Raw genomic sequence first — 22,335 nt, 5'->3', positions numbered from 1 at the left:
TACCCATTTTAAGCACCATTTTCAGTGCACAACCAAGTTTGGAAGATGCTAAGATTTGGATTACAAATTATTCTGTTCATCCACAGCCAAAACACCCTTTTATGATAAAGTTACAATAAAGTCCAGCTCCTCTTATTTTACAACACAGAGTGATTATCAAACAGCAACCCAGCCTGCACAAAGGAATATCCAGTTTCAATATCCAGCTTTATCGAACTTTCAATTCTTAGGACTTCCTGCAAAGTCCTGGCCAAGTCACCTTAGGCCAGACTACAAAAAGCATTTGATGCCAAAAGATGCAGACAGATGTCTACTAGGATTTTCAAAAGCATGTGGGCACCCAGATCTCATGTCTGCACTAAATATCCCTTAATCTTTTGTACCTCAGTTGCCCAGGGGCCAAGAGGGGAAAGGTTAGCTCCCTGATGTGGTTCTCGGTGCAGCTGCATGAGTGTTTGAGTCAGCACAAGGAAGGCAGCAGCATGGAAGCAAGAAGCTGGGGCAGAGAAAAGGCTGGAGGGAGTTTTCTGATGACTGGTGATTTATGCCACTTTTAACTGATCACAGGATTCCAGACTTTAAATCTTACTCCTGCACACAGCAGAGAAACCTTAGTCACTATAAAGCACTAGCTTTGCTCCTAGTACAGAAAGGCAAAAATTAAAGCATTATTTGGAAACAAATTAAAATGTAATTATGCCAATAAAACTGTTGTGAATGTTTAACAAATAAGAATGAACTCCATGGCATTTACCACATAAAATATTCGAGGCTTTTTAAACCACAAATGCATTTTTATGTCATTTCTAATTTAGCAACAACAGAACAAAGTCTACTAGCTATCACAAACATAGCTTTTCTGTACAACTATATGTTGAGCAGTCCAAGTCAATATGGAAAGGAGCATATAAAAGCCTTGAACCATAGAAAAAACACAAATCATTTTTGATTTAATAACAAGTGGTCTTTGTTGGTAATGCATTTTACTAAAAAAAAAAAAAAAAGTAAAGGAATTGTGGATACATTCCAAAGCTCTTCACCACCTTAGCTGTAAAATCACAGTTTAAACACAACCAATAGAGGCTCTGAACACACCTGCAGTAGCTCAAAGAACACCAAGCAACACGATAATTATCCATGGCATTATTACATGATGATTATTTTACTGCTTCTGGCTGTGAAAACAAAATAGTCTCAACCAAAAGGTTAAAAATAATCATGATTTATGAGTATAACACTCCATCAACTGGGATAAACAGCGATTTTCACAGTGCTCTTTTTCTCTGAAAAATAATTTAGAATCCAAAAATGCTAGTCCTCTTTGCAGCCTTAGGCTGAAATCTTTAAGACTCAAGCTCAGAAAAACACTCCTAGTCAGACAGACACTTCAAAGTGGGCTCATTTCTAAGCACACTCTTAAATGATTTCCTATATTTGAAACAAAAAACATTACTCTCCCTCAATCTAGGTGGCAATAAAAAACCAGCACAGATCGCAACTAAGTATAACAGAGTAGAGCAGAAGCTGCTATTACCTACCCTAATGGTTATTCTGACTGGGTTGACAACTACAGGCAGTAGAACTACTGTAAGTATAAAAATCCTTCCTACAGTTTGTTTAGTTTTCACTCTCTAACTGCATTGCAAAAGCAGGAATTGCAGCACCAGTCTTGGAAAGTAGGGTGGTTACAGCCAGTCACTCTGCTCTCCAGAAAACAGGGAATGTAAATAGCACATTCATATTAATCAGAGCATTATTTGAATTACAAAAGTACTTATGGGTAAGTATATTAACCATCTTCCTCATAGAAAGGATACAGTGGAGACCAATGAATAATTAATTCCCAAGCCCAATTAATTCCAATGCCCAATACTAAACATCAATTTGAGAAACCTGGGCACCCAGGCAGGAGGCCTGGGTTATCAATATTCTAAGAAACCAAGGCTGGCAAATGAGCCAATGATAGGGCAATATTAACCCTTAAATAATATAATTAAATAGATGCTCGTGTTCTTTCCTATTACCAAGCACCACAACTTTTTAAAAGACCCAAGTAGATAGAAAAGTCTGCTTCTGGCTGTCTGGAGCTCTACCTACCCACTTGGGAATGGTCTCCGCTAAGTCACATTAGAAGATGATTCCACAAAGTTACGCTGCCAATATGTAACAGCAAATGCCATGTTCAAAGAGAAGCAGTTGCTCATTAGTCAAAATTATTTCTTACCATAGGTTTTGATCATGACCAGTTGGCATAAGCTTCCAAACACCAGATTCAATTCATAGAGAGGTCAAAGTATCTTGGTTTCTAGATCAAGGGCTTAAAATTCTGAATTTTCTACTGAAAGTCCTCTTTATAATGAGTCATTAGTTGTGGTCTCTATACACAAAAAAAGAGTAATTCCTCTGTCCCACTCACAGTTCAGCTTGTACTGACGGCCATGGAGCAAGCATGGAGGGAGCAAGTGAAGTGTGCAGGTGGTGTGCCCAGGCAAGTCACAAGTGCACACTACCAGCACTTGTGCCCAGAAGAAACACTATTGGTGACTGAACATCATTGTGTAAGAGTGTGTGTGTGTGTGTGTCCAGGCACACACATTTGCCTGTGTATGTAGAAAATGGAGGACACAAATAAGAAAGGATGCCTGGATGTAAAGGAAACTAACACCTGATTTGTATTTCAGCTGTTGAAAAATGGAAGCCACTTACTCTAACTAAAAGTTTAAAAGATATGTTATTTGTTTAGTAGGCTTTTCCACATTTTCAGTTATTTATATCAAGCTATGTATTTAAATACATTAATAAATTTAAATAATTTCAATTTATTTGATTTTTTTAAATATTGAATTAAATATTTAAATAATATCTATATTTCTTCATTTGCGAGTAAATAGCTAAACCACACAATATTTCTGCTGATGAGCTGCTTGTCCAGCCTAGATAGGAAAAAAATCTTTTTTTTCCTACTGCAGAATCTGTTTGATTTCTTGGATTACAGCTGAATGTGTACAGTGAAGTCATAACGGTTGTCTGCTCTGAAAAAAAGTCCCATTTCTGTTTCTCCTGTTGTTTAAATTACCTCCGCTGCTACAGGGGAAAAAAAAATAGCTCAGATGCATAAGTGGGCTTTGATACAGTTGCTCTTTATTTGTCTTTAATTAACAGAGCCAAGCAACACTTTTCTGCATGAAAAGAGATGGGGTATTATTTGCTTATATTCTTCTCAAAAACAATAGTAAAAAAAGAGCAGAGCCCTGAGGTGGAACACAGAGTGAGCACAGTGCTTCCAGATGTGGACACACACTGTTTTCAACGGGTGGACAGCGAAAGAACTGAACGAAAACCCAGTCGCAGTCCTACTGATGCTAGCCAATGAGGCCATTTCCAGACGATGTGACGATGCACAGAAGATGCTTTCTGCAACACCTGCCTGCGCTCAAAGCAAGGGGCGGCTTCCCTAACCCAGTGGTGCAGAGGACAGCCCGGCATGCACTCCCTAGCAACTAACCGCAACGTGTTTCCCCAAGCCAGGCAGGGATTTCCTGAGGTCCCACTATCATTTCTCATTATCCAGTTTAATGATCGTAACCGACACTAATCACAAGATCAGCTCTAACCGTTTTACTACGATGTCATTTCAGCAGCTACATTCAAAGCTGCCACGCTGACATTTTAACGAGTCCTGAAAGCAACACTTCTGTAAGGTGCACTGCACTTCCAAAGTTGCATCTTCCCACCAAAGAGCTCTCAACTTTGCACGTATAAACTCTTATTTTTCAAACCGCAAACTTATCCACCTTTTTGTCACTGTGATGGCAGGACTGACACAGTTTTTCCACCATCACATGGGACAGTTTTTATTCTACACCATCAAAATACTGTGGCTGTAAAACACTTGTTTTCATGACTTGTAAGCAAGAAACAACACATACAACCTAAATTTAGATTGCAAGGTTAACTCATGGCACTGAGCCATGACCTCAAATTCTTACTTATATATTCAACAAATCTTGTCTGAAAGTCACATATAAGCACAGCTGAGATTTCAGAGACGTGTTTCAGAAAAGCGCTCACCTGAAGCAACAGCCGCTTACTTTTAAGAAATGCAACAAAAAGCTCACATCTGTCACTAAACTATTGCAGTCGTAATTACAGATGGGAGTGGAACAAGCTGTGTGGAACCTGCAGCAGACACTGCTGGAAAATTGGTTGGTTCCACCCCTCCAAGCGCAAAGCGCACAAAAGCCAACAGCTACTCTGAGCAACTGCCAAACACACTGGTCTTTATTCCTAACACTTCTGAGCTGTAATGCAGATCCCTCAGCTTTGGGATTGAAAAGACTGTGCTTTAAGGAAGAATAATGTTCTTCACAGTGAGAATTAAAATTGGGACACACTTGTATCCTGTTTTCATGCACTTTATTATGTTTCGACGTTTCAAAATATACATAGCAGGCATACTGCTCAGATCCAAACGTTACTTTTATATTTGATACATTCCCTTGCAACCACTGTTTACTCAATCGAAGTGGACAGCTGTGGTTTTCATTATCCTTAAGCAAATATTTGCACAGGTATTACTTACTTGTGTTATACATTACCATAAAGTTCTGCAAGCAGAAGCCAACCATGCCAATCTAAATGTCCTCACATATGAAGTTCTTGTAATGAGTGTGAGTAATTGCCAAATAAATGGTTTCAAGTGTATAAGCAGTTACCTGCCTTCGTGTTAGTTATGGACAGCTTTAAAACCACATTAGCTCCTAAGTGTAGAAAAAGACTGCTAACTCCAAGAAGCGGGAGAGGATGCTAGAACCAGAACACATCCGCAGGCACAGCAACCAAAACAGACATTATAGCAGAGAATGAAATTAAGCAATTGCATAATTTTAGGTACTTGTAGGAATCTAAGACTTTTGTTGATAATGAATCTTCAATGGAAGTGTCCCATGTTGTGTGATGCACATGGAAGCAATGTATGCGTAGTTGGCACTGACTGCACAACGGTAAGACAGTAAACTGCTGAGCTTAATGGGCCAACGCTCATTTATTCTCAATACTGGGTATATTCTAAAATACTAACTGGGTTTCCTCTAGTATTAAAATGGGAGCAGAATCAAATCTTTCCATCCTTGCTTGCACATGCAGTCAAACCACTTTCCCTGCACTATGTGAATTTCCCAGGTCTGGCTCGTACAGAGCTCGTCAGGTAATTACCAGCTCATTCTGCGCTACTGCGCAGGCTATGGTCTGCGGTATCTGGCACAGCAGCTGATGCAGAGAGGGAACTGCCAAAAATGGAGAAGGCAGCACACACAGATCAGGGCTCAGTGAAGACTGAAAGGAGCCAAGCTGCAGGAGTGACAGTGGCATGCCCAGTCAAGCAGGGTCAAAGAGGGAAACTCACAACAGTACAAGGCAGTGGGCTAGCAAGACCACTTCAAAGCAGAGTGCATTTCTTCTCACTCGTGTGACCATTTTTCTTAATATGAAGCCAACAGTTTGTTTCTCATCAAAATCACAGATTTCCTGTCATGAAACAAGTCCAGTTACTTGAGCTTAACCTGACAAAGCTCCACAGCAACAGAAATAATTATCTGATGGTTGCCTGAGGGCTCAGCTCATTTACAATAAACAACATTTACATGACAAAAGAATACCAGAAAAATTAGCAACCACTAGCTATCTTTGCTAGCAGTCACAGAGATGCCATCATTAAAGTGCTCAGAGGTGATCTATCATGGCACTGAAGACCAGGACAGTTTAACAGATCTGCCACCAGTTTCAATGAAAACAGAGTTTTTCTTCTCTAGTACTATCAGGCATTAATTCCTCAGCACTCACCTTTTTAAAATGTTCATTATTCACCACATTTTGAGCATCCAGCTGTTTCCTCCTCACTCTCTGAGGGTATGTGAGAATCTACATCTTCCCAAAAACAAAAGTCAACTACAGCCAAATTTTTACATCTTGGCAGAGTACCTGCATTAGGTAACAGTTACTGTGTTACTAAAGGTATGGGAGATTATTTTTCCTTGTATGTTTGCATGTTCCCATGCTTTGGGAAGATACATAAGGAATTCTGTTCAAAGCACCAAGTGAGATGCTAACCACAACCTAACCATTAGCTGTCTGCTGTGGCACTGAAAACATGCATCTCTGAAAACACTCGAGCGGTTATTCCCATGCAATGCACTTTCTATCACTAGACCTAAAATTAAGATACACTGGGAAAGGCTTCTCTGGATCTTCCATTACATCTACTACTTATTGCCTCTTAGGTTTTCTACAAAGCAGCCAACATGAAAGAGACTTGGTGATTTACAGTCCAGCTCTATGAGTGTAGATAAGATCTGGTCAAAGATCTAAAACAAAACAAAGAACTCTGTTTTACTCTTTGAATGGTTTCTCAAATATTTAAAACTACTGTGACCCACAAAGCCAACCGATTGATATATTGCCCTCGGCCTTGCCATTCTTGGCTAGTTTGTTTTGCTCTGCTCTGTCTCTGTATTCTGTCTTGTATATGTTAATCTAAAATACTTAACCTCACTCATTTGATAAAGTAAGCACTGTACAGATAATAGGTTATTAAGTGCTCTGTTCAGTTACTTGGCTGTCCCATAAGTATCTCCTGACTGTGGCAGAGACATCGTTTCTGCTAGTATGACTTCTCAGCAGAAAAATATCATTAGAAAAGCCTATTCAGATGCCTCCTAGGATAATGAAAGTCATACTGAAAACATATTCTAAGAAAATTTAATTTCATTTTATTTATAAAATTAATTTTATAAAATAAATAATAAAATTTTATTTATAAAGTGAAATTGTATATTATTTGCATTTTTTCCTACCTGGAAAAAAATGAACAGTAAATCATTCAAAAAAGAAACTTCTTTGTATATTTATAAACATATCTATCTTCATTAAAACTAAAAGCCAGTCCAACTGCTGATGCGGGAAATCTTAGTTGTAACACAAAGTAAATGAACTCCATTTTCTCCTTACGCTTGCCTCACTAACACAACACATACCAGTATCTGAACAGAGAGAAGCAGTGGTAAACTTGAATATGCAAACATGACATATCAATCTAAACATAATAAATGAAGAAAAAAAAATTTTGTGCATACAGAGGAAACAAAACAGACTGTACTACATATACATATTTCTCCCTCCTATTCTTCTCCTTTTCTGCACAAAAATAAGCACACACAAAAAAATCCAAGCCCTCCCTCCAAATCCTGTAAAAGAATCTAAATTTCACAGCTCATGCAGAAATTGAAAAAGAAGTCAGAACTGAGTGTCTGGCACTGCAATTCTTGCACGCTTACAACTGCTAATACGAGTTTGAGAAAAGAGTAACAGATGAAGTCCTTAATTGGCATAAACCCCTTTCAAGGCAAAGTTGTACAAAATGTCAAAAGTAAAATAAATTATAACAACATAGACAGAACTTCACAGACTGTAAGTCAGCTTTGAGGAACAGATACCCTTGCCACAGCACCACAACTCCACTTCTAGTAGTCACAGCAAGACTGAATTCGCTTACCATAACCCACTCTTCTACCCATCACTTTCCACAAGACAAAGGCTACCACAAACTTTCAGTCACTTGGTTTGTCAGGACTTTGAGAAACTACTTCATAAACAAAAGAGTCAACATACATACTGTATTATGTTACTGTAACAAGGCTTCTAAGCAAATCTGAAGTGACCTTACTGGCCTGAGTCATAAAACGGTAATTCTTAGTGGGCTTACAATTTATGGTAACAATTTACTTGAGCAGCTGCTCCTTGCTGTTATAGCTAGTACAAAGAGCTATACTACATTATGATTTATCACATTCTGATTGCTATACTTTAAAATTTTTTAAAGATATTTACAACAATGTTATTCATAGAATTCCAGTAAAATGACAACAAGCAAGTCAATAACTGAACACTTTCCTATGCATTTCACTTTTCAGATAAAGAATCTAACACTCAACACCAACTTCGAAGTGTTAGAATATCAACTACAACTATTGTTATCAGCTAGGTTAGCATAAGGTGCAATTATGTCAGTTCACTGCAAAAGTGTGCCTAATCAGGTATATTAGGCAAAATCATTTATTATAAGATACAGGTATGATTGAATTTCTGCAGTCTTCACACATTCCAGTGACTAAGCATTCAGAAGCAGCTGCTTAGGTGCAGCAATGCTTAACACAGAATAATAAAGTGAAGCCTTCATGTTAAGCTGACATTTTCCTCTGCAGACTTTCTAGCCAAGGTTTGCTAGACAAAGAGCTCAGGGAGATGGAGCACAGATTGGCAAACAGCAGCAGGAACAAAGGCTGTAATTACTACTCATCCCACTTCAGACAACTAGAACATAAAAAAGGTTGATCAAAATTTACACTTGCTTGGAGGATGTCTGGAGACTAAGTTACAATTCAGTACCAACAGGAATAAAATTATTCAATTCACCATTACCTCAGCCTTTTTTGTAGTCTTAGACATCGCAATTTTCTGAGAGTTTCTGACACTTTGGTTGTGGGAAACCTTTTCAAGAGAAAAAAAAATGCACAACCGACTTGAAGATGATTATAGGACTCAAGGATAGAAACAAATATGCTTGTGTCAAAAATTCTTGTGTTAATTCTTTGCTACACCCTGTGTTATGGGCCTACAGAAGCATGTCTTCAGAATGGATAATGCAGTGTTGTATTAGTCGTACAGGTAAGAAGCCCTTTGAAATTCAAGGTACTTTAAAAATTCACATCCACCTAGAAAACGACGTATTAGGGAAAAAAAAAAGTTCCTTTCAGATTTCAAAGTTTTGAAAAATAAGACAATTTAAGAAAAGCATTTGTATTTATATTGTCTCTTAAATACTGTAGGCTAGAAGCGATTAAGATATAAATGTGTACAGATCACAAGCATTTGAAAAGGTATTTTTTATTAGATTAGCAGAGGCAGTTGCTACATCTAAGAGTGTTCAGGGTTTTGTTAGTAAATGTTTTTTTCTTTTCTTCATGGGGAGAATATGGGCATTAATCAGAGTCCACCCATTCACCTCAAGCTGCAGCTTGTCGGGAGACGTGGCGTAGTAATTCTTGTCCCTGCCATTCTTTCACCTTTAAGTCTTGATTTCAATCCAGATAAACAGAGGCAAAAATGCTTTACCTCCCATTTGTACCTGTGATCCTCTAGCTATGGTTGAGGTCATAAGACATTATTTTTATTATGCATAGAAATAATAAAGAAATTCTGATAGCCAAAATAATTCCCCAGATCAGCTCCTTAGAAGGTCCTATGCAAACATTGGGTACATTGAGTAACATGTTTTGAGTAAGCTAGGGGAGTGTATGAGCCACAATGTACAATGCAAAAAAACACCTTCCTTGCAATCTGAGTTCTAAGTGCAGCCTGAATCCCAAAGGCAGTAGGGAAGAAAGCCTGAAGCGACAGAGGCATCACCCCCTTCCTGCATGAACTGCAGCAGGGTGGCAACACTGCGGACATACCCCGTGGCACCTTCCACCCCTGCTGCCTGGAGCTGCAGGTCCTCCAGGCAGCCTGCAGAAAGCTTCCCAATGGCAGAGGTAAGGGAGATAAACTGTATCAGCAAGCTTTGTCTCTTCTGCATGTACCATAAGGCTTGCTGCTGCTGTTGGAAATGAAGAGTCAAAGGGGGTATCACCATCACATTGCCCACTGCTTATGCAAAGGACCTCTGAAGTTGCTACTCACTGTTTAGATGCACTTTCAAAATCTTGATGACACCAGAACTAATAGAGCTGTTAATAAACTTACTGTTTTCTTCCCACTTCAATTTCCCCACTTACCTGTTCTTTTCCTAGAAGGGTGAACGCTTACATGGCAATCCTTACCCTGACAAACACAGGTGGACAGTCTACTCAGAAGCAGCAGAGCTGTTTTCTGTAAGACATGTCAGTGTTGTATTGCAATAAATGAAGTGAAGGTTCAGCAGTCTAATCAAAGCAGGTAGTTTAAAAAAAAATAGCATATTTATGGAAAGAAAAAATCCACTCTTGTGAACGAACAGAGATTCTCACTGTGAGTGTTTCAAAAACAGCAGCTAAGAAGCTAAAGTGCCCTGCTTTAATTCTGTACCTTCACTCAGTAACATAGCATAGCACCTGGGTAGTTCATGATTGCTTGTGTACTCGTGTTCTCAGACTAACTGACAGTATAGACTACAGTGTTTCTGTAAATATTCTGGACAAGAGCCATAAAATATGAACCATTCTCTGTTTATTTAAAAAATTCCCTGGACCAAGGATACATTTCATCTTGGTGTGCTCATGGTCAGTCTGCCCTCTCTCTCTTTCCATCCATCAGTCCCTTTTTTCCTCCTCCCTCTCTCTCCCACCCCAAGGACAGCTCTGAACCTTCCTCATGCTTTCACTTTACCAATTTAAGCCAAAGGACTTGCACTAACACTAATGAACATCTTTCAATTTGCTGGCTTAAAGTTAGGTCTTATAAAGTTATGTTCTCACCAAAATTGATGCAATTTCTGAGGTATTGGTTAAGCCATTTTCCACTGTGATTCACTGACGTGGAACCACACTGGCGTGTGGTGACTTTACGGTAGAGGGGCGAACTGAGCTGCTTCCATTTACGTCCTCAGACACGGTGACTTGAAGGCTCAGATCCAAACAACTTGCATCTCTGCAACTAGCTAAGCATAAGAAGGAACAAACTTAATCTAATTAGAAGCACACTTCCGACTCAACTGGCTTTTAGTATTAACTTTAAATCTTTACATTTGAAGAAATAAATTTCAGTTAATATCTTTTGCTCTCCTTCTTCTTTCTTAGTTTTATCCAGGGAAAAGATGTTTATGACCAGACTTCTCTAAAAAGTTGACTCATCACTCATCGTGCAGTAGAACACTGTGCTCTGTTTACAGCACTGCAAAGCTTAATGCACTTTGTGGATTTTTTTCTGCCAGATGCTGCCCTATTCAAAACTTGTACACAGCAAAAGAAACGTAACAGTGCAGTCCTGCCTTTTGGCAAAATGACAAAATAGACATACATTAAATGTTGGCTTTCCAGAGTTTACATCACTCACACCCCTCAGTCTACAAGGACCTACAAATTACAGCTGTTGAAGTTTTTGCATAACCTAAACTTTCAGCTCTAGAGAACCCTTACTTGTCTACATTTATTTATATTCTTGGTAATGGAGTGGTTCATTATTTATACTAGCTGTTTAAACAGTAACTGGGTTGTTTTAGGAATTGTGCATTTGTGCAGAGATGGGCTGTGCATTCTATGCATCTGAAGAAAATCAAGATTCACCGACCAAAGTAAGTTGACTTAAACTTGTACAATCATAAGAGTAAAATACTTTTCCCTAAAATCTTTTGCAAAAGTTTTTGAAAGGAAACAATGTAGATTGTTTCTCCTCATATCTACTAGTCATGTTGCTTGACTGTTAGGATTTAACATTGTTAAATCTATAAACAGACACTGCTACATTTTCAAGTCTCCTTTCATTTTTAACTTTGCTCATGTGTAAACAACAGATTTGGAGACGTGTTATGGAAGAGTTATTACCTACATACTAAACAATCTCCTAACTGAACTTACAACCGGCACTCTACAGACCTTCAAAAACAGAAAAGGGTCAACCTTTTCAAACAGGGAGCCTTTTGATGTTGGAGATTTGCAGTATCCACAGAAGTAGCAGGAACTCTTGTATCTCTTATCTCCAGCATTTTGAATGCATGTTTCCTTTCAAAATTGACTGCATCCACAGAATTCATCATTATTTGCAGTCAACTGGAAACCTGGACTGTGTATCAATGACAGATAGTCTGTGTTATACTGCAGAGAGATTGTTAACGTGGCTAGGAGTACGCTGTCTGTGCATAAGTATGCACATGGTAAATATTAATTCCTATTTTTTCTCTCTCCAGTCCATTCCTCCAGTATCTTTTAAGCACATACCTCTTAAGCGATACTCAACAATGTAGAAATTCAAATAATTTTCTGAAAAATACTTCAAAAATTTAATAAAACAGCATTCCGGATCCCACATTTCAGACCTTCAAAGCCACTTAGGAAAAGAAGTTAAGGGTTTCATGCTAAAACACTGGTAGTGACCAGGTACCCAACACAAAGGTGAGTGTTTATGACCTCAGTGAGATGGGATTTCCAGTTCCTTTAATGAGCCAAGACATCAGACCCGTGTTCTTAACTAACTCTTACACAGAAGCTGCCCCTGGGACAATACATCTGTTTCTGTGGAAGCAAAGGAAAGTAGCTGTGGAGAAGGGGTGGGGGGATATGCGGACAGGGACTTGGAGAAAGACCTGTGTACCTAGACCAAGACAATGATGGTAACTGTGGTGCGGCTAATCTTCGGGCCAGAACGGAGAGGAAGAAAGCACAACTGTGAAGTTTTGCACTGGGTGTCTCCCATATTCCCCAGCTCTGGTTAGTACCACATGCATTTTGGTTCCAAAGACTGCGCCCATCAACAGCCCTGGTCACCGCAAAATACTGATTTCCAATCTGCTGTCTCCAGAACAATGGCTCTCGTTCACAAAGCACAGTGGCTTTTTCAGAGCCATGTGGATTTTAACGGGATGGCAGAAACATGTGTTACCCAAGCTTCTCTGTCATAATACTGACAAAGACAGTAAAACCAAGGTGCCAGCTATACCAGAAATGATGGGCAGTGTTTAGAGGCATCTTGTTTACACCTATCATTCACTATTTCTTCATTAAGTAAACAGACACACCTCAGACCTACAAAACATGTGGGCCACAAAGTTACAACTCTGCCTTACCACAATCGAGGGGCAGGCTGTGGTTTTTAGCCCACAGCTCTCAAAGCACGCAAGTCTCCTGACCGGAGACTTGAGACTGGCTGGTAAGTAAGGAAGGGCATATTTGCCAGCTGTCAGGTCCACATCTGGCTGACCAGCCACGCTCCTTGCCAAGCAGTGTGTGCTGCAGCTTTGCCCTGGCAAACCAAAGGGGAGAACTTTATCATACAGAGATGAATAAAGAGAAAGGCAGGAAGGCAAAGGCGAAGCAGGGGACCTGGGGAATTCTGGAGAAGTCTTCAGAAGGGAATGGGGAGCTTGGATATGGAGGAACTGCAGGACTGTAGGAGAAAAGCTTAGATGTAGTGGTGTATGTGTAGGGCGAAAAGAGGTCCCAGTGGAGAAAAACAGGAAGCCAGCTGGTAAATGAAGTTCACAGCAGAACACCTACCCACTTGTCTAGTGTAACCATAACCTCCTCTAACCATATCACTGAAGCATCCAGTTTTCGCCTGCGTAGCCTCAACTACTATAACCTCATTCTCACAGACCAGAGAAGTGAAGGTTAAGTCAAGTCTTGGAAAGGTCTTTAGAAGATCCATGAAAAAAGAGTTAAAGAGGAAAGTAATTCATGCTATTTTAAATATAATTTGGTGGTGCTAATTAGAAAGCCCTCCGTGGAAAAGATATGACAACATCAAGTGCACAACTACTTTGCTCAAGGACATTCATAATTTGAAGCGGTACATTGTTTTATTTTTAATCCCACGCTGAAAAGATTGAGTCTGCATGAGCACTAGCATTGAGTTTATTTTCGGAATACACTAATAGCTTAATTTACAAGCAAGAATGAGAGATGTTTGAGTAAAATACTTTTTAACTACAAGAATAATTAAATGTTGGATGGCCAATGCTCTTCCTGGAGCTTTTCAATTTCTTAATTAACATCTGGGAAAAGCTATTAGCTGCAGCTCATTCATTTCAGCTGTAAAGTGCTGTAAAGTAGCAGACTGAGTCATTTCAGTAACTACTGTTTTGAAAGCACAGCTTGCTATCTAATTTTAGAAGTCATTCAACCTCCTATAGCACATCTGAGGAAACGTAAGCCAATTCAAAGCTTCCTCAAGCACTGTTTCTGAGAGCAGACTGACAGCAACAGAACCAAAAACAGGGAAGGGGGAAAGTGCACATGGTTTGTATCTAATCTCATAGCCTTTGTCATAACAAAATGTAATCTGCACATACAACACATTATGCTCTAGTCAAAATGCTTGTATAGGTATCTGCCTTGGCTTCAAGCAGGGTTTTAGCCATCATCTGCAAGTTCACACAACCTGTGCAACCCAGTTGTTCCACAATTAGAATAATGGAGCTTCGTCTGTTACGGAAAATGAAAATATAACTCTGGATAAAACAGCCATTCAAGTAGCCATGATTGTTTACTGTCTTGCTTATGCCATGCAACCAAAGTCCCAGCAGAGAGCAAGGAGAGCCACAAGGATTTTAAGGAAGCAGAAATCTGAAATGTCTTTGATTCTTAACAGCCTATACTTCCCACTTAACATGCTGAGGTATCAAGTAGATGCAAGATTTGCGAGTGATGTAAGAAACAGGATATTAAATACAGGCATTTACTCTTCTTAAATCAAGCAGCTCAGATCTCTAATGCTACACATGCTAGTTTATGTGTGAAAAAGTACTACAGACCCTCATCATTCATTATAATAACCATACAGTCCAAACAGTTATTTTCTTTTGAAAAACAGCTTTATAATAAGTAAGCAGTACATTTTAACCTCACAGCAACATGCCTCAAAGCATCTTCTTTCATTAATATGGTCTGTCATTTTACAAAACTGTATACTAAGGCTATTTGTAGTCTACACAAAGCTAGAATGGAGGACTTAGAACACTCAACATTTAAGGTAAAATATGTACATGTCAATTCCGAATGAGGCACTAAATCAGCCAAAACTTGCTTCTGACAGACTAGTGATGAATTATAGGATTTTCAGTAATCCTCCAATAAACAAAGTGAACACTGTTCTTCATGCAGAAACTGCTGGTTAAATCACACACGACATAGATCTGGTATTCTTGCTGGAAAATATGACATTACCTTGATTGTCGGGTAGCCTTCTAGAAACACTCAATTTTCCAGCTTGCCTCTGTGTAAGCACACAGTTTGAAAGAAAAATTATGTGATAGAAGTCATAAACATACAAAAATCCTACCTAGCAATGTAGATCTTGAAAGAGTTCTCTATGCTCTGGATCAAGGGAGAAAAATACTTTCAAAAATATACTGTGAAGGAAGGAAGAAGGATTACATGAAGCGGAAATTATTTTGCAAAAGAAAATGAGCCCCTGGCATTCCTCTCCAACAGGCTGTAAAGATGCCTAACATTAAAGTCAGTTTGTCACCTGTAAGAGGCAAAGTTCTGCACTGTGTGTGAAACAAGACCTGCTTTGCAATGGTAAACTCCCTATATGTTTGGCACGGACACAGTACCACCTGCACTCTATGACAAAACTTTTTTGCATGCAAGGCCAACATCACATACTCCTCGATGAAACATGTTGATTTTAAACAAGATTATGGGGAAAAGACACAGTGTATGTACCACTCTGTGCTTCAAAGTGAAAGTTTGCCACAGCAGAAATCACTCACGAAATAATTTCAACTAAAACATGTATTTTACCTCTTGGACAGAACAACTAACTTGTGTAAATGACAGATTAGTAGAATGAAATTACATCACCCCCCATCTGTCTACTTCTGAAGCTTAGTGAATTGGGAAAACGTATCAACCCTTTCTATCAAATTTCCTTTCTTCAGAAAGGTAGCTTATTAGATCTCCACAGGGATCTAGGAGGGGTGGATAAAAATGAAAGAATTTTTTTAATAGCTGGCTTTTGGATCTTGCCTTGTTTAAAGACATCTTTCTTTTCAAATTCCCCATTTATTTTTAAATATGAAATGATTATACCCTGTGCAAAGTAGTAATCTAGTAATTTAGTTAATTAACTAAAGCTACAGAAATATTCAGTAGTATTAAAACAGTTTAAGAAAAATCGCATCTATGAAGAGGTATAAGCCAAAGACAAAGCAAATGGAGCTAGAATAAACTGAAATGTTAAACCAGCTTTTGACAGAAACAGACTACTCCACAGGTGCATAGTGAATATTTGCTTCATTCCAAATTTCAAGTACTTCATTCAAAGCTGAAAAACCAACTGGGATTTTAAAAGCCAAGAAACCTTATTTTTGTCTTACAAACCATGAATAAAAATGAGGTGAGAGGCTGAGATCCAGTTTTAAAATCTTGAAGCCCATGGTAATGACAAACAATCAGTTCAATTCACTACTATAGATATATTTGTATTTACTAAGTCAATATGTTTCAAATTAAAAACGTATTTTTGGAAAGTTATTTTCTCTTCCATACACATGTTAAACAGCTTTTATTTTACTGTTTTTTTCCAAGACTTGTTTTATGCACGAACAGCACAACTGTGTGTATGTATGTAATAAATGCTTATACTAACATTGTTTAAAATCTGTGAAAATGAGAAAATATAATATATGTATATTAAACTACACTACTGTTAAAGTGCATTGCCCCATTAGAAAAAAGGGATACCAGTAATATACCTATGGACCTTTAAGCTGTTCTAATTATCAAAGACAACCAAGCCTTCCCTAACAAAAATACCCCCAAAACCCCAAAACTAAACATAGATTGAAAGCAACAATTTTTGTATTTTCCAGTATAAATTATAGTCAGAAGCACTTAAGTTACTTTAAATTTTTCTACCCTGCTCTTCTTTGCCTAGAACGTGGAGGAAAAGAGAGATCAGTTACAGTCCTTGGAAACAACTTAGCCCCTCTGCTAAATGCATTTCAGATTTTCTTCACAGCAGCAGGAAAGCGTCCTGATATAGAGCTGAGATTACTTTTGTTGCAAAAGTGCACAAAATCTTGTTTTCTTCTTTTGATAAAACTGAAGTGCTGAAAATATAAGTTCCAAAAATACGGTGGTATGGAGCTGACAGTGGAATTTGCTGGCTGGCACCAACCCTCCCCATTATCTGAATTTTAAAAAAACCAAAAAGCTCATTTCTCTTTTAAGACAAATTTCCTCCGTTTCTCCTGGCATAGGAGTAGTATTTTCCTTTCGCCTTTAAACAGCAAGGCATGGTCTCTGTGGGGGAGGATAAAGGGAACTCCCCTAAAATTAAAATACATCAGCAAAAATGCAAGGAGGTACTAGCCTACCCTATCTGAGGCCATATAATGCCATTGCTTTAAAGTCTCAGGGTGGGAGCATAAGTAACCGCTCTGATATATAACAACACCTCCATAATTACTGAGATTGCACAGTGAAAAGAATTCATCAAGTAGCTTTCAATTAAGACATGTGATGTTATAAATTTATGTTCACCTTCCTGTGAAATGAGTAGGGAGTTGAAAGGCCCTGTTTAGGCTACAAGGAGGTGGTTTCTGCAGTCGTCAAGTCACAGATTAAGTGCAACTTCAAATTTCTAGTATGGGCAAGGTGCCTAGTACAGCTAGCACTTGGATTCAAAGACTTTGATACTAAACAACATTAATAAACCCACTGAGGACAATTTGGTACAAAACAAAGACAAACTAATGGGGGGAGGGTGGGTGTTGCCTTTTGAATTCCCAGCAAACTGCTACAGTTGTGTTTATCAAAAGAAGCAGAACTAGCTTAGCCAGCTTCGTAATCACCTAAAAACTCATACCAGTGGCTCAGCCAATCTGATGCATCCTTGATCCCAGTCTGCAGGTCTGTATTTTAACCAGGCAGTTCCATCACTTAAGCAAAATAGCAATTTTTTAAGAATGGAAATGACTGGTTGTGACAAAACTCAGCCGTTCTGCAACAAAACCACAGTACTAAAGTACTATTTTTTTTTCCCCTTTACTCTGCCAATTTAATCAAACTTTCCTTCCCTAAGACTGATTTCCTTGCTTGGCATTAAATTCCATCTTATTTTTCTGTTGTACTATTTACTGGCATATACTTAACAAGAGGTTTCCTCACACTTTTGATCTTAGCACTGCAAATAGCATGTGACATTACATAGTTTATTTAAAGCCTCACCAGTTCCACTCAACATGTTCAATATCTTTTTAAGATAAAGTTATTTCTATTCAAATGAAGAAAATCCATTCAGACAGCTACCTTGTAATGTAGAAGAATAAATACGTTTTTTATTGCAGATGTACCATATAGATATATTGTTGAGTCATATATATGTAATTGCTTATGACAATCATATGCACTAGTTTTAACAACACTTTAATTTATCATACAAAAGCAAACAACTTAATTGTACAAAACCTAATTTGCTCAAAAATCAGAATGAGTTACCTGAAAGGCATGAAGCTGATCCAGTTTAGCTATGCTGATATAACTCTTAAGTTGCCTGAGCTCTGATACCAGTTTCGGCAGCAAAAATGCTTCAAAATTGATAAAACTGCACTGTTGCCAAGACGCTTGTATCCATCACCTCCTGAGGTATGAGTGGCCCCACAGACATTCTGGTTGTCAGTAGGCAGTCACCCCTGTCCTCCAGCTATCTGCTCACTGAATCAGCAAAACAGGAAACCAAGGACATCGGAGACTGTATTGAAGACAAATGCAGTATGACAGCAGTAAAAATTTATGCTTTCGAGCTGTCCAAGCCGTTTCCTCCCAGCACCGCCATGAGGCCTAAGCACACAGTCCAAGCAGCTCTGACTGCTCCCAGCATCAGGCATTTTGCAGCCACTGCACAACATCAAGTACTAACCTCCACTACAGCAGTAGATGGGTCACTGGTAGAACTTGCACTTGGGGCTTAGCATGCAGGAATGAAAGAACATAGCAAAGACCCGAGTTATGTTCTCTGTGGACTCTGCCTGCTCACCTGCTCCCCCTGAGCTTGCTGCCCACTCAGAACCATCTTTCCCTTCATCTTCCTCTACAGGGATCCCATGATCTATGCATTGGCCCTCCACAGGCTCAAGGCTGAGCAGATGTAACATGTAAGTCAGAAAACTCTGGCTTCCCTAGAGTTCATACAGCAAGAAGTTCAGGCAATGTAAGAGCCTCACTCTCCAATTCACCTTCAGTACCGTGCCAGGTGGCTACCTGCACCATGGGGTTTCAGAGGTTGGCAGGAATGTGTTAAGAGTGAGTCGGAAACCTAGTCAGCTTGCTGAAGAAGTAGGTTGTCCAGTCCTTCCTGGGAGCACCTCAACGGCCACAGCCCTGAGGAATCAGTGGTAGATGAAATGACATCTGACCTAAAACTGTCTGTCTGAACATGGCTACGTCTGGTTGGAGTACTGACATTTGCAAGTGAACAAACACCAGTTTTCTTTTCCTGGTACCCAGACAGAGATTCTATTTCTCCAGTATCCAGCAGAGGACAACAGAAATGGTTTTCAGTTAGACCATAAAAAGGAGACAAGGAGCAGAAGTACCTGGGAACATGGATCCTGCAACATCTGAGAGCAGATGAGAAGGGCAAAAGTCATCTCCAGCTGGGAAAAATGAAGTGAACCCTACACACTCAGTTCAGAAAAACAGCTAAATGTTTGTTAAACACAAACCAGAAGCAAGAGCAATATTGGCTTGATCCCAGAACCTATGTAGCTTGGATACAGCAGCTAAAGCCAGCTTATGGTGGTTATGTGGCCTGCATATGAGGCAATAAGCACTACTCCACTGACCCCAGATGCAGCAACTCATGCCACACTTGAGCTGAAATAAAAATGTTTGTGACATATTCTATCAATTAATGCTTTTAACCATATTATTTTAAAAACATGTTACTTTTTTGCACAGTCATCACTGTGCATGCTTTAACTTGACAGTCGTGGACAGTGTCCACAACCAATGTCACACTGGTCTAACAGTCAGTGAACCATCACAATTCAGTTTTGTTTTCCCAACCACTTAAGTACTAAGCATATAAACCGTCCAGTGTTGCAATTCTGCAGTAGCAACGATACAATTATAGTTGTATTGACCAAACAGGGAGAGTTCTGCAGAAGAAAAGGAATGGCAAAGAAACATCAGTAAGTAACAAAACAGTAAATAGAGGATTCAGAAATTAAGTGGAACACACAGTATCTATCTTCTTCTGTCATTTAAGCAGAACGCATAATAGCAATCCAGAAGATCTCATTAGAACTGATTGTAAATACCCTCAGTTCAAGATATTTAATACGTATTTCAGAGTAGCTGGTTAAGCAGAAATATCTTCTCTTTCCCTATACAAAAAACAATAATCTTAAGAGACAAATATGAACACTTGACCCTTGGTACTGCAAAAGCTAAAGGCTGGATTTTCGAAACAAGTCAGTACCCCTTCACTATTTTTCATAGAACATTCTTTTCACAGCTGCTGTGCATTGCATATATGGAAATCTTACCATAAGGCCTTTATTTCCAACTGTATAACTACATATGTGTGTGTGTGTGTGTGTATAATGCAACAATCACAAAATCAAAGCAAAAACTTTAGGGAAATAGCTCAACAAAACTCTTACAGGTGACTATTTACTAAGGGTACAATTTAAGTTCATAGTGCCTACATGTAATAAACCTACTGTGAAATAACTAATTTTCTAAAACAAATACAGATTTTATACTGCCTATGTCTGAGATCCACTGGAGAGAAGTAGGTTAAATGGTCCAGGTTAAGAACTCATACTTTACCTCTGCTTCTGCATTCATGGATGAGGGCTGGAGGATCTAACGATGCTGTGTAATATGGATTTATTGGTTCAGACTGATGCTAGACCAAGTTTCTTAAAGGTTTTATAGTCAGCAGTACCACTGGTGTCTCTCTCATTTATACATTGAGTTCATGTCTCTATAATTTGAACAAAGCTTTGTCCAAATTATTGAACCTTCTCTCTTCAGCACAGATATCTCGTAGTTACAACCTTTGTAACCTTTAACATCTACGACCTAAAGAAATCTCCACCAACAGAGAAGAGAAACTTGGTGGTTAAAATGTGTTTTTAATTCAACAATTTTAGAAGATTTATTACAGATAATTTTAAAAGACCTCGTAGTTTAACAGATAAATATATTCTAAATAGTATCAATGCAGCTAAACAAGAACATAATTATTAAATGTTTATTCTGTTATATTTTTTATTCAGAGTTTTCTGTATATTTTTGCTCATCTGTTATCTAAAGACCTACAAAAACATTAATGAATTTTGCGCTACACTACCTCTGTGAGCTGAAGGCAAACAAATCAGCTCACTCTCATGCTTCTAAGCAAACATTTCTAGAGAACTCTCAAATATACATTAGAAATGTTCTTCAGAAGCCAATGGCAGGTCCCTAGGGTCACAAGAGAAAAGACAGACTTGTCATGCCATTAATCCAGCTCTTTCTCCTTACCTCATTAGTTATGTCTCAGCAACTGTAATTTAATTAATTTTGCAGTGCCCACCAACAACAGTTACGGACGGACTTGGATGGAAAAGGGACCTTGAGCTAATGAAAAATTGATGAAAAGCCTGTGTCTCCATATTGAGGACTTCTGGTTCTGATCCACAACCCTGTTAGCAGAAATACCCAAAATAAACAAAACCTATGGCACTACACAGTAAGTAGGTGAGTACTTTAGCTGAGTCAAGAGAATAAAGAGATGGTGCTTCAAGAAAAGCCTCCTGGGAAAGAGCAGTTTTTAGCTCAGACGGTAACCCAGGTATCCCAGGGACACCTACTGTTCCCCTGCATTCAGATGGTGGACATTCTGTAAGAGGAACTGGGTTCCTGCAGTCAAAAGCAGAGCACTCCATTGCCAGCATCTGCAGCAATCAAAAAGAAATCCTTCTGGATGAACCAGGTGAGGCCACGGCCAGCTCAGGCCTATCTCCTTCTTAGCAGCAGCAGGAGGCATAGTATGGACTCCTGGCAAAAGGTAGCCAGGTCCCAGGCATCAGAAACAAGAGACACCGGAGCCAGCTCTCAGGTAAAGAACCGTGGTTAAAAACCATCGTGTAACTGGAAATACTTGTGCAAGGGCTGGGAAGACACTGGGCGTAGTAAAACAGAAGTAGAGACTGCAGATCCAGAAGATCACCCCTCCTACTTGTGAACTCCCAGCTGGCAGGTTACAGGGATACCTAGTGTTTATCCACTGGACATGCTCTGCTCTTAAAATATGTCTATATACAAAGTTGTAGCATTATTTTTCAGTACCTTGTCAAGTGTCTCTACCCTTACACAATTACTGAAATCCAGAACATGTTTGTAATGCAGGCATGAGGCACCTCTTCACAAAATGTCACTTGGAGAAAAGTTCTTTTAGACCTTTATAGCCAAAATGAAGATGATAAGGGAGAGGATAACTATCTAACGCATTTATTTCTCACTATCTTTATGGTCTGTTCTGTTTTCCCTCAAGTAGTGAAAACTGTGTAATGTATGCTTTTCTTTTCCCATTTCTCTTGTTTCCCGTATTATATAACAACAAAAAATAAATAAATGTGGTGAGAGAAAG

General features: G+C 38.9%; 1 protein-coding gene across 1 annotated transcript in view; it reads right to left on the bottom strand.

Moving 5' to 3' along the window:
• Positions 1 to 18,847, bottom strand: part of ROR2 (receptor tyrosine kinase like orphan receptor 2) — an 84,232-nt gene extending 65,385 nt beyond the window's left edge. The window contains exon 1 of the mRNA XM_075446847.1: positions 18,730 to 18,847. Coding sequence (XP_075302962.1) covers positions 18,730 to 18,847 — 118 coding nt within the window. The remainder of the gene's footprint in view (positions 1 to 18,729) is intronic.
• Positions 18,848 to 22,335: the final 3,488 nt, after the last annotated feature.

The sequence above is a fragment of the Opisthocomus hoazin genome, chromosome Z (genome assembly GCF_030867145.1).
Source record: "Opisthocomus hoazin isolate bOpiHoa1 chromosome Z, bOpiHoa1.hap1, whole genome shotgun sequence".
Taxonomy (NCBI): Eukaryota; Metazoa; Chordata; class Aves; order Opisthocomiformes; family Opisthocomidae; genus Opisthocomus; species Opisthocomus hoazin.
The sequence above is the reverse complement of the archived record's forward strand: the minus strand, read 5'-3'. Positions and strand labels throughout refer to the sequence as shown.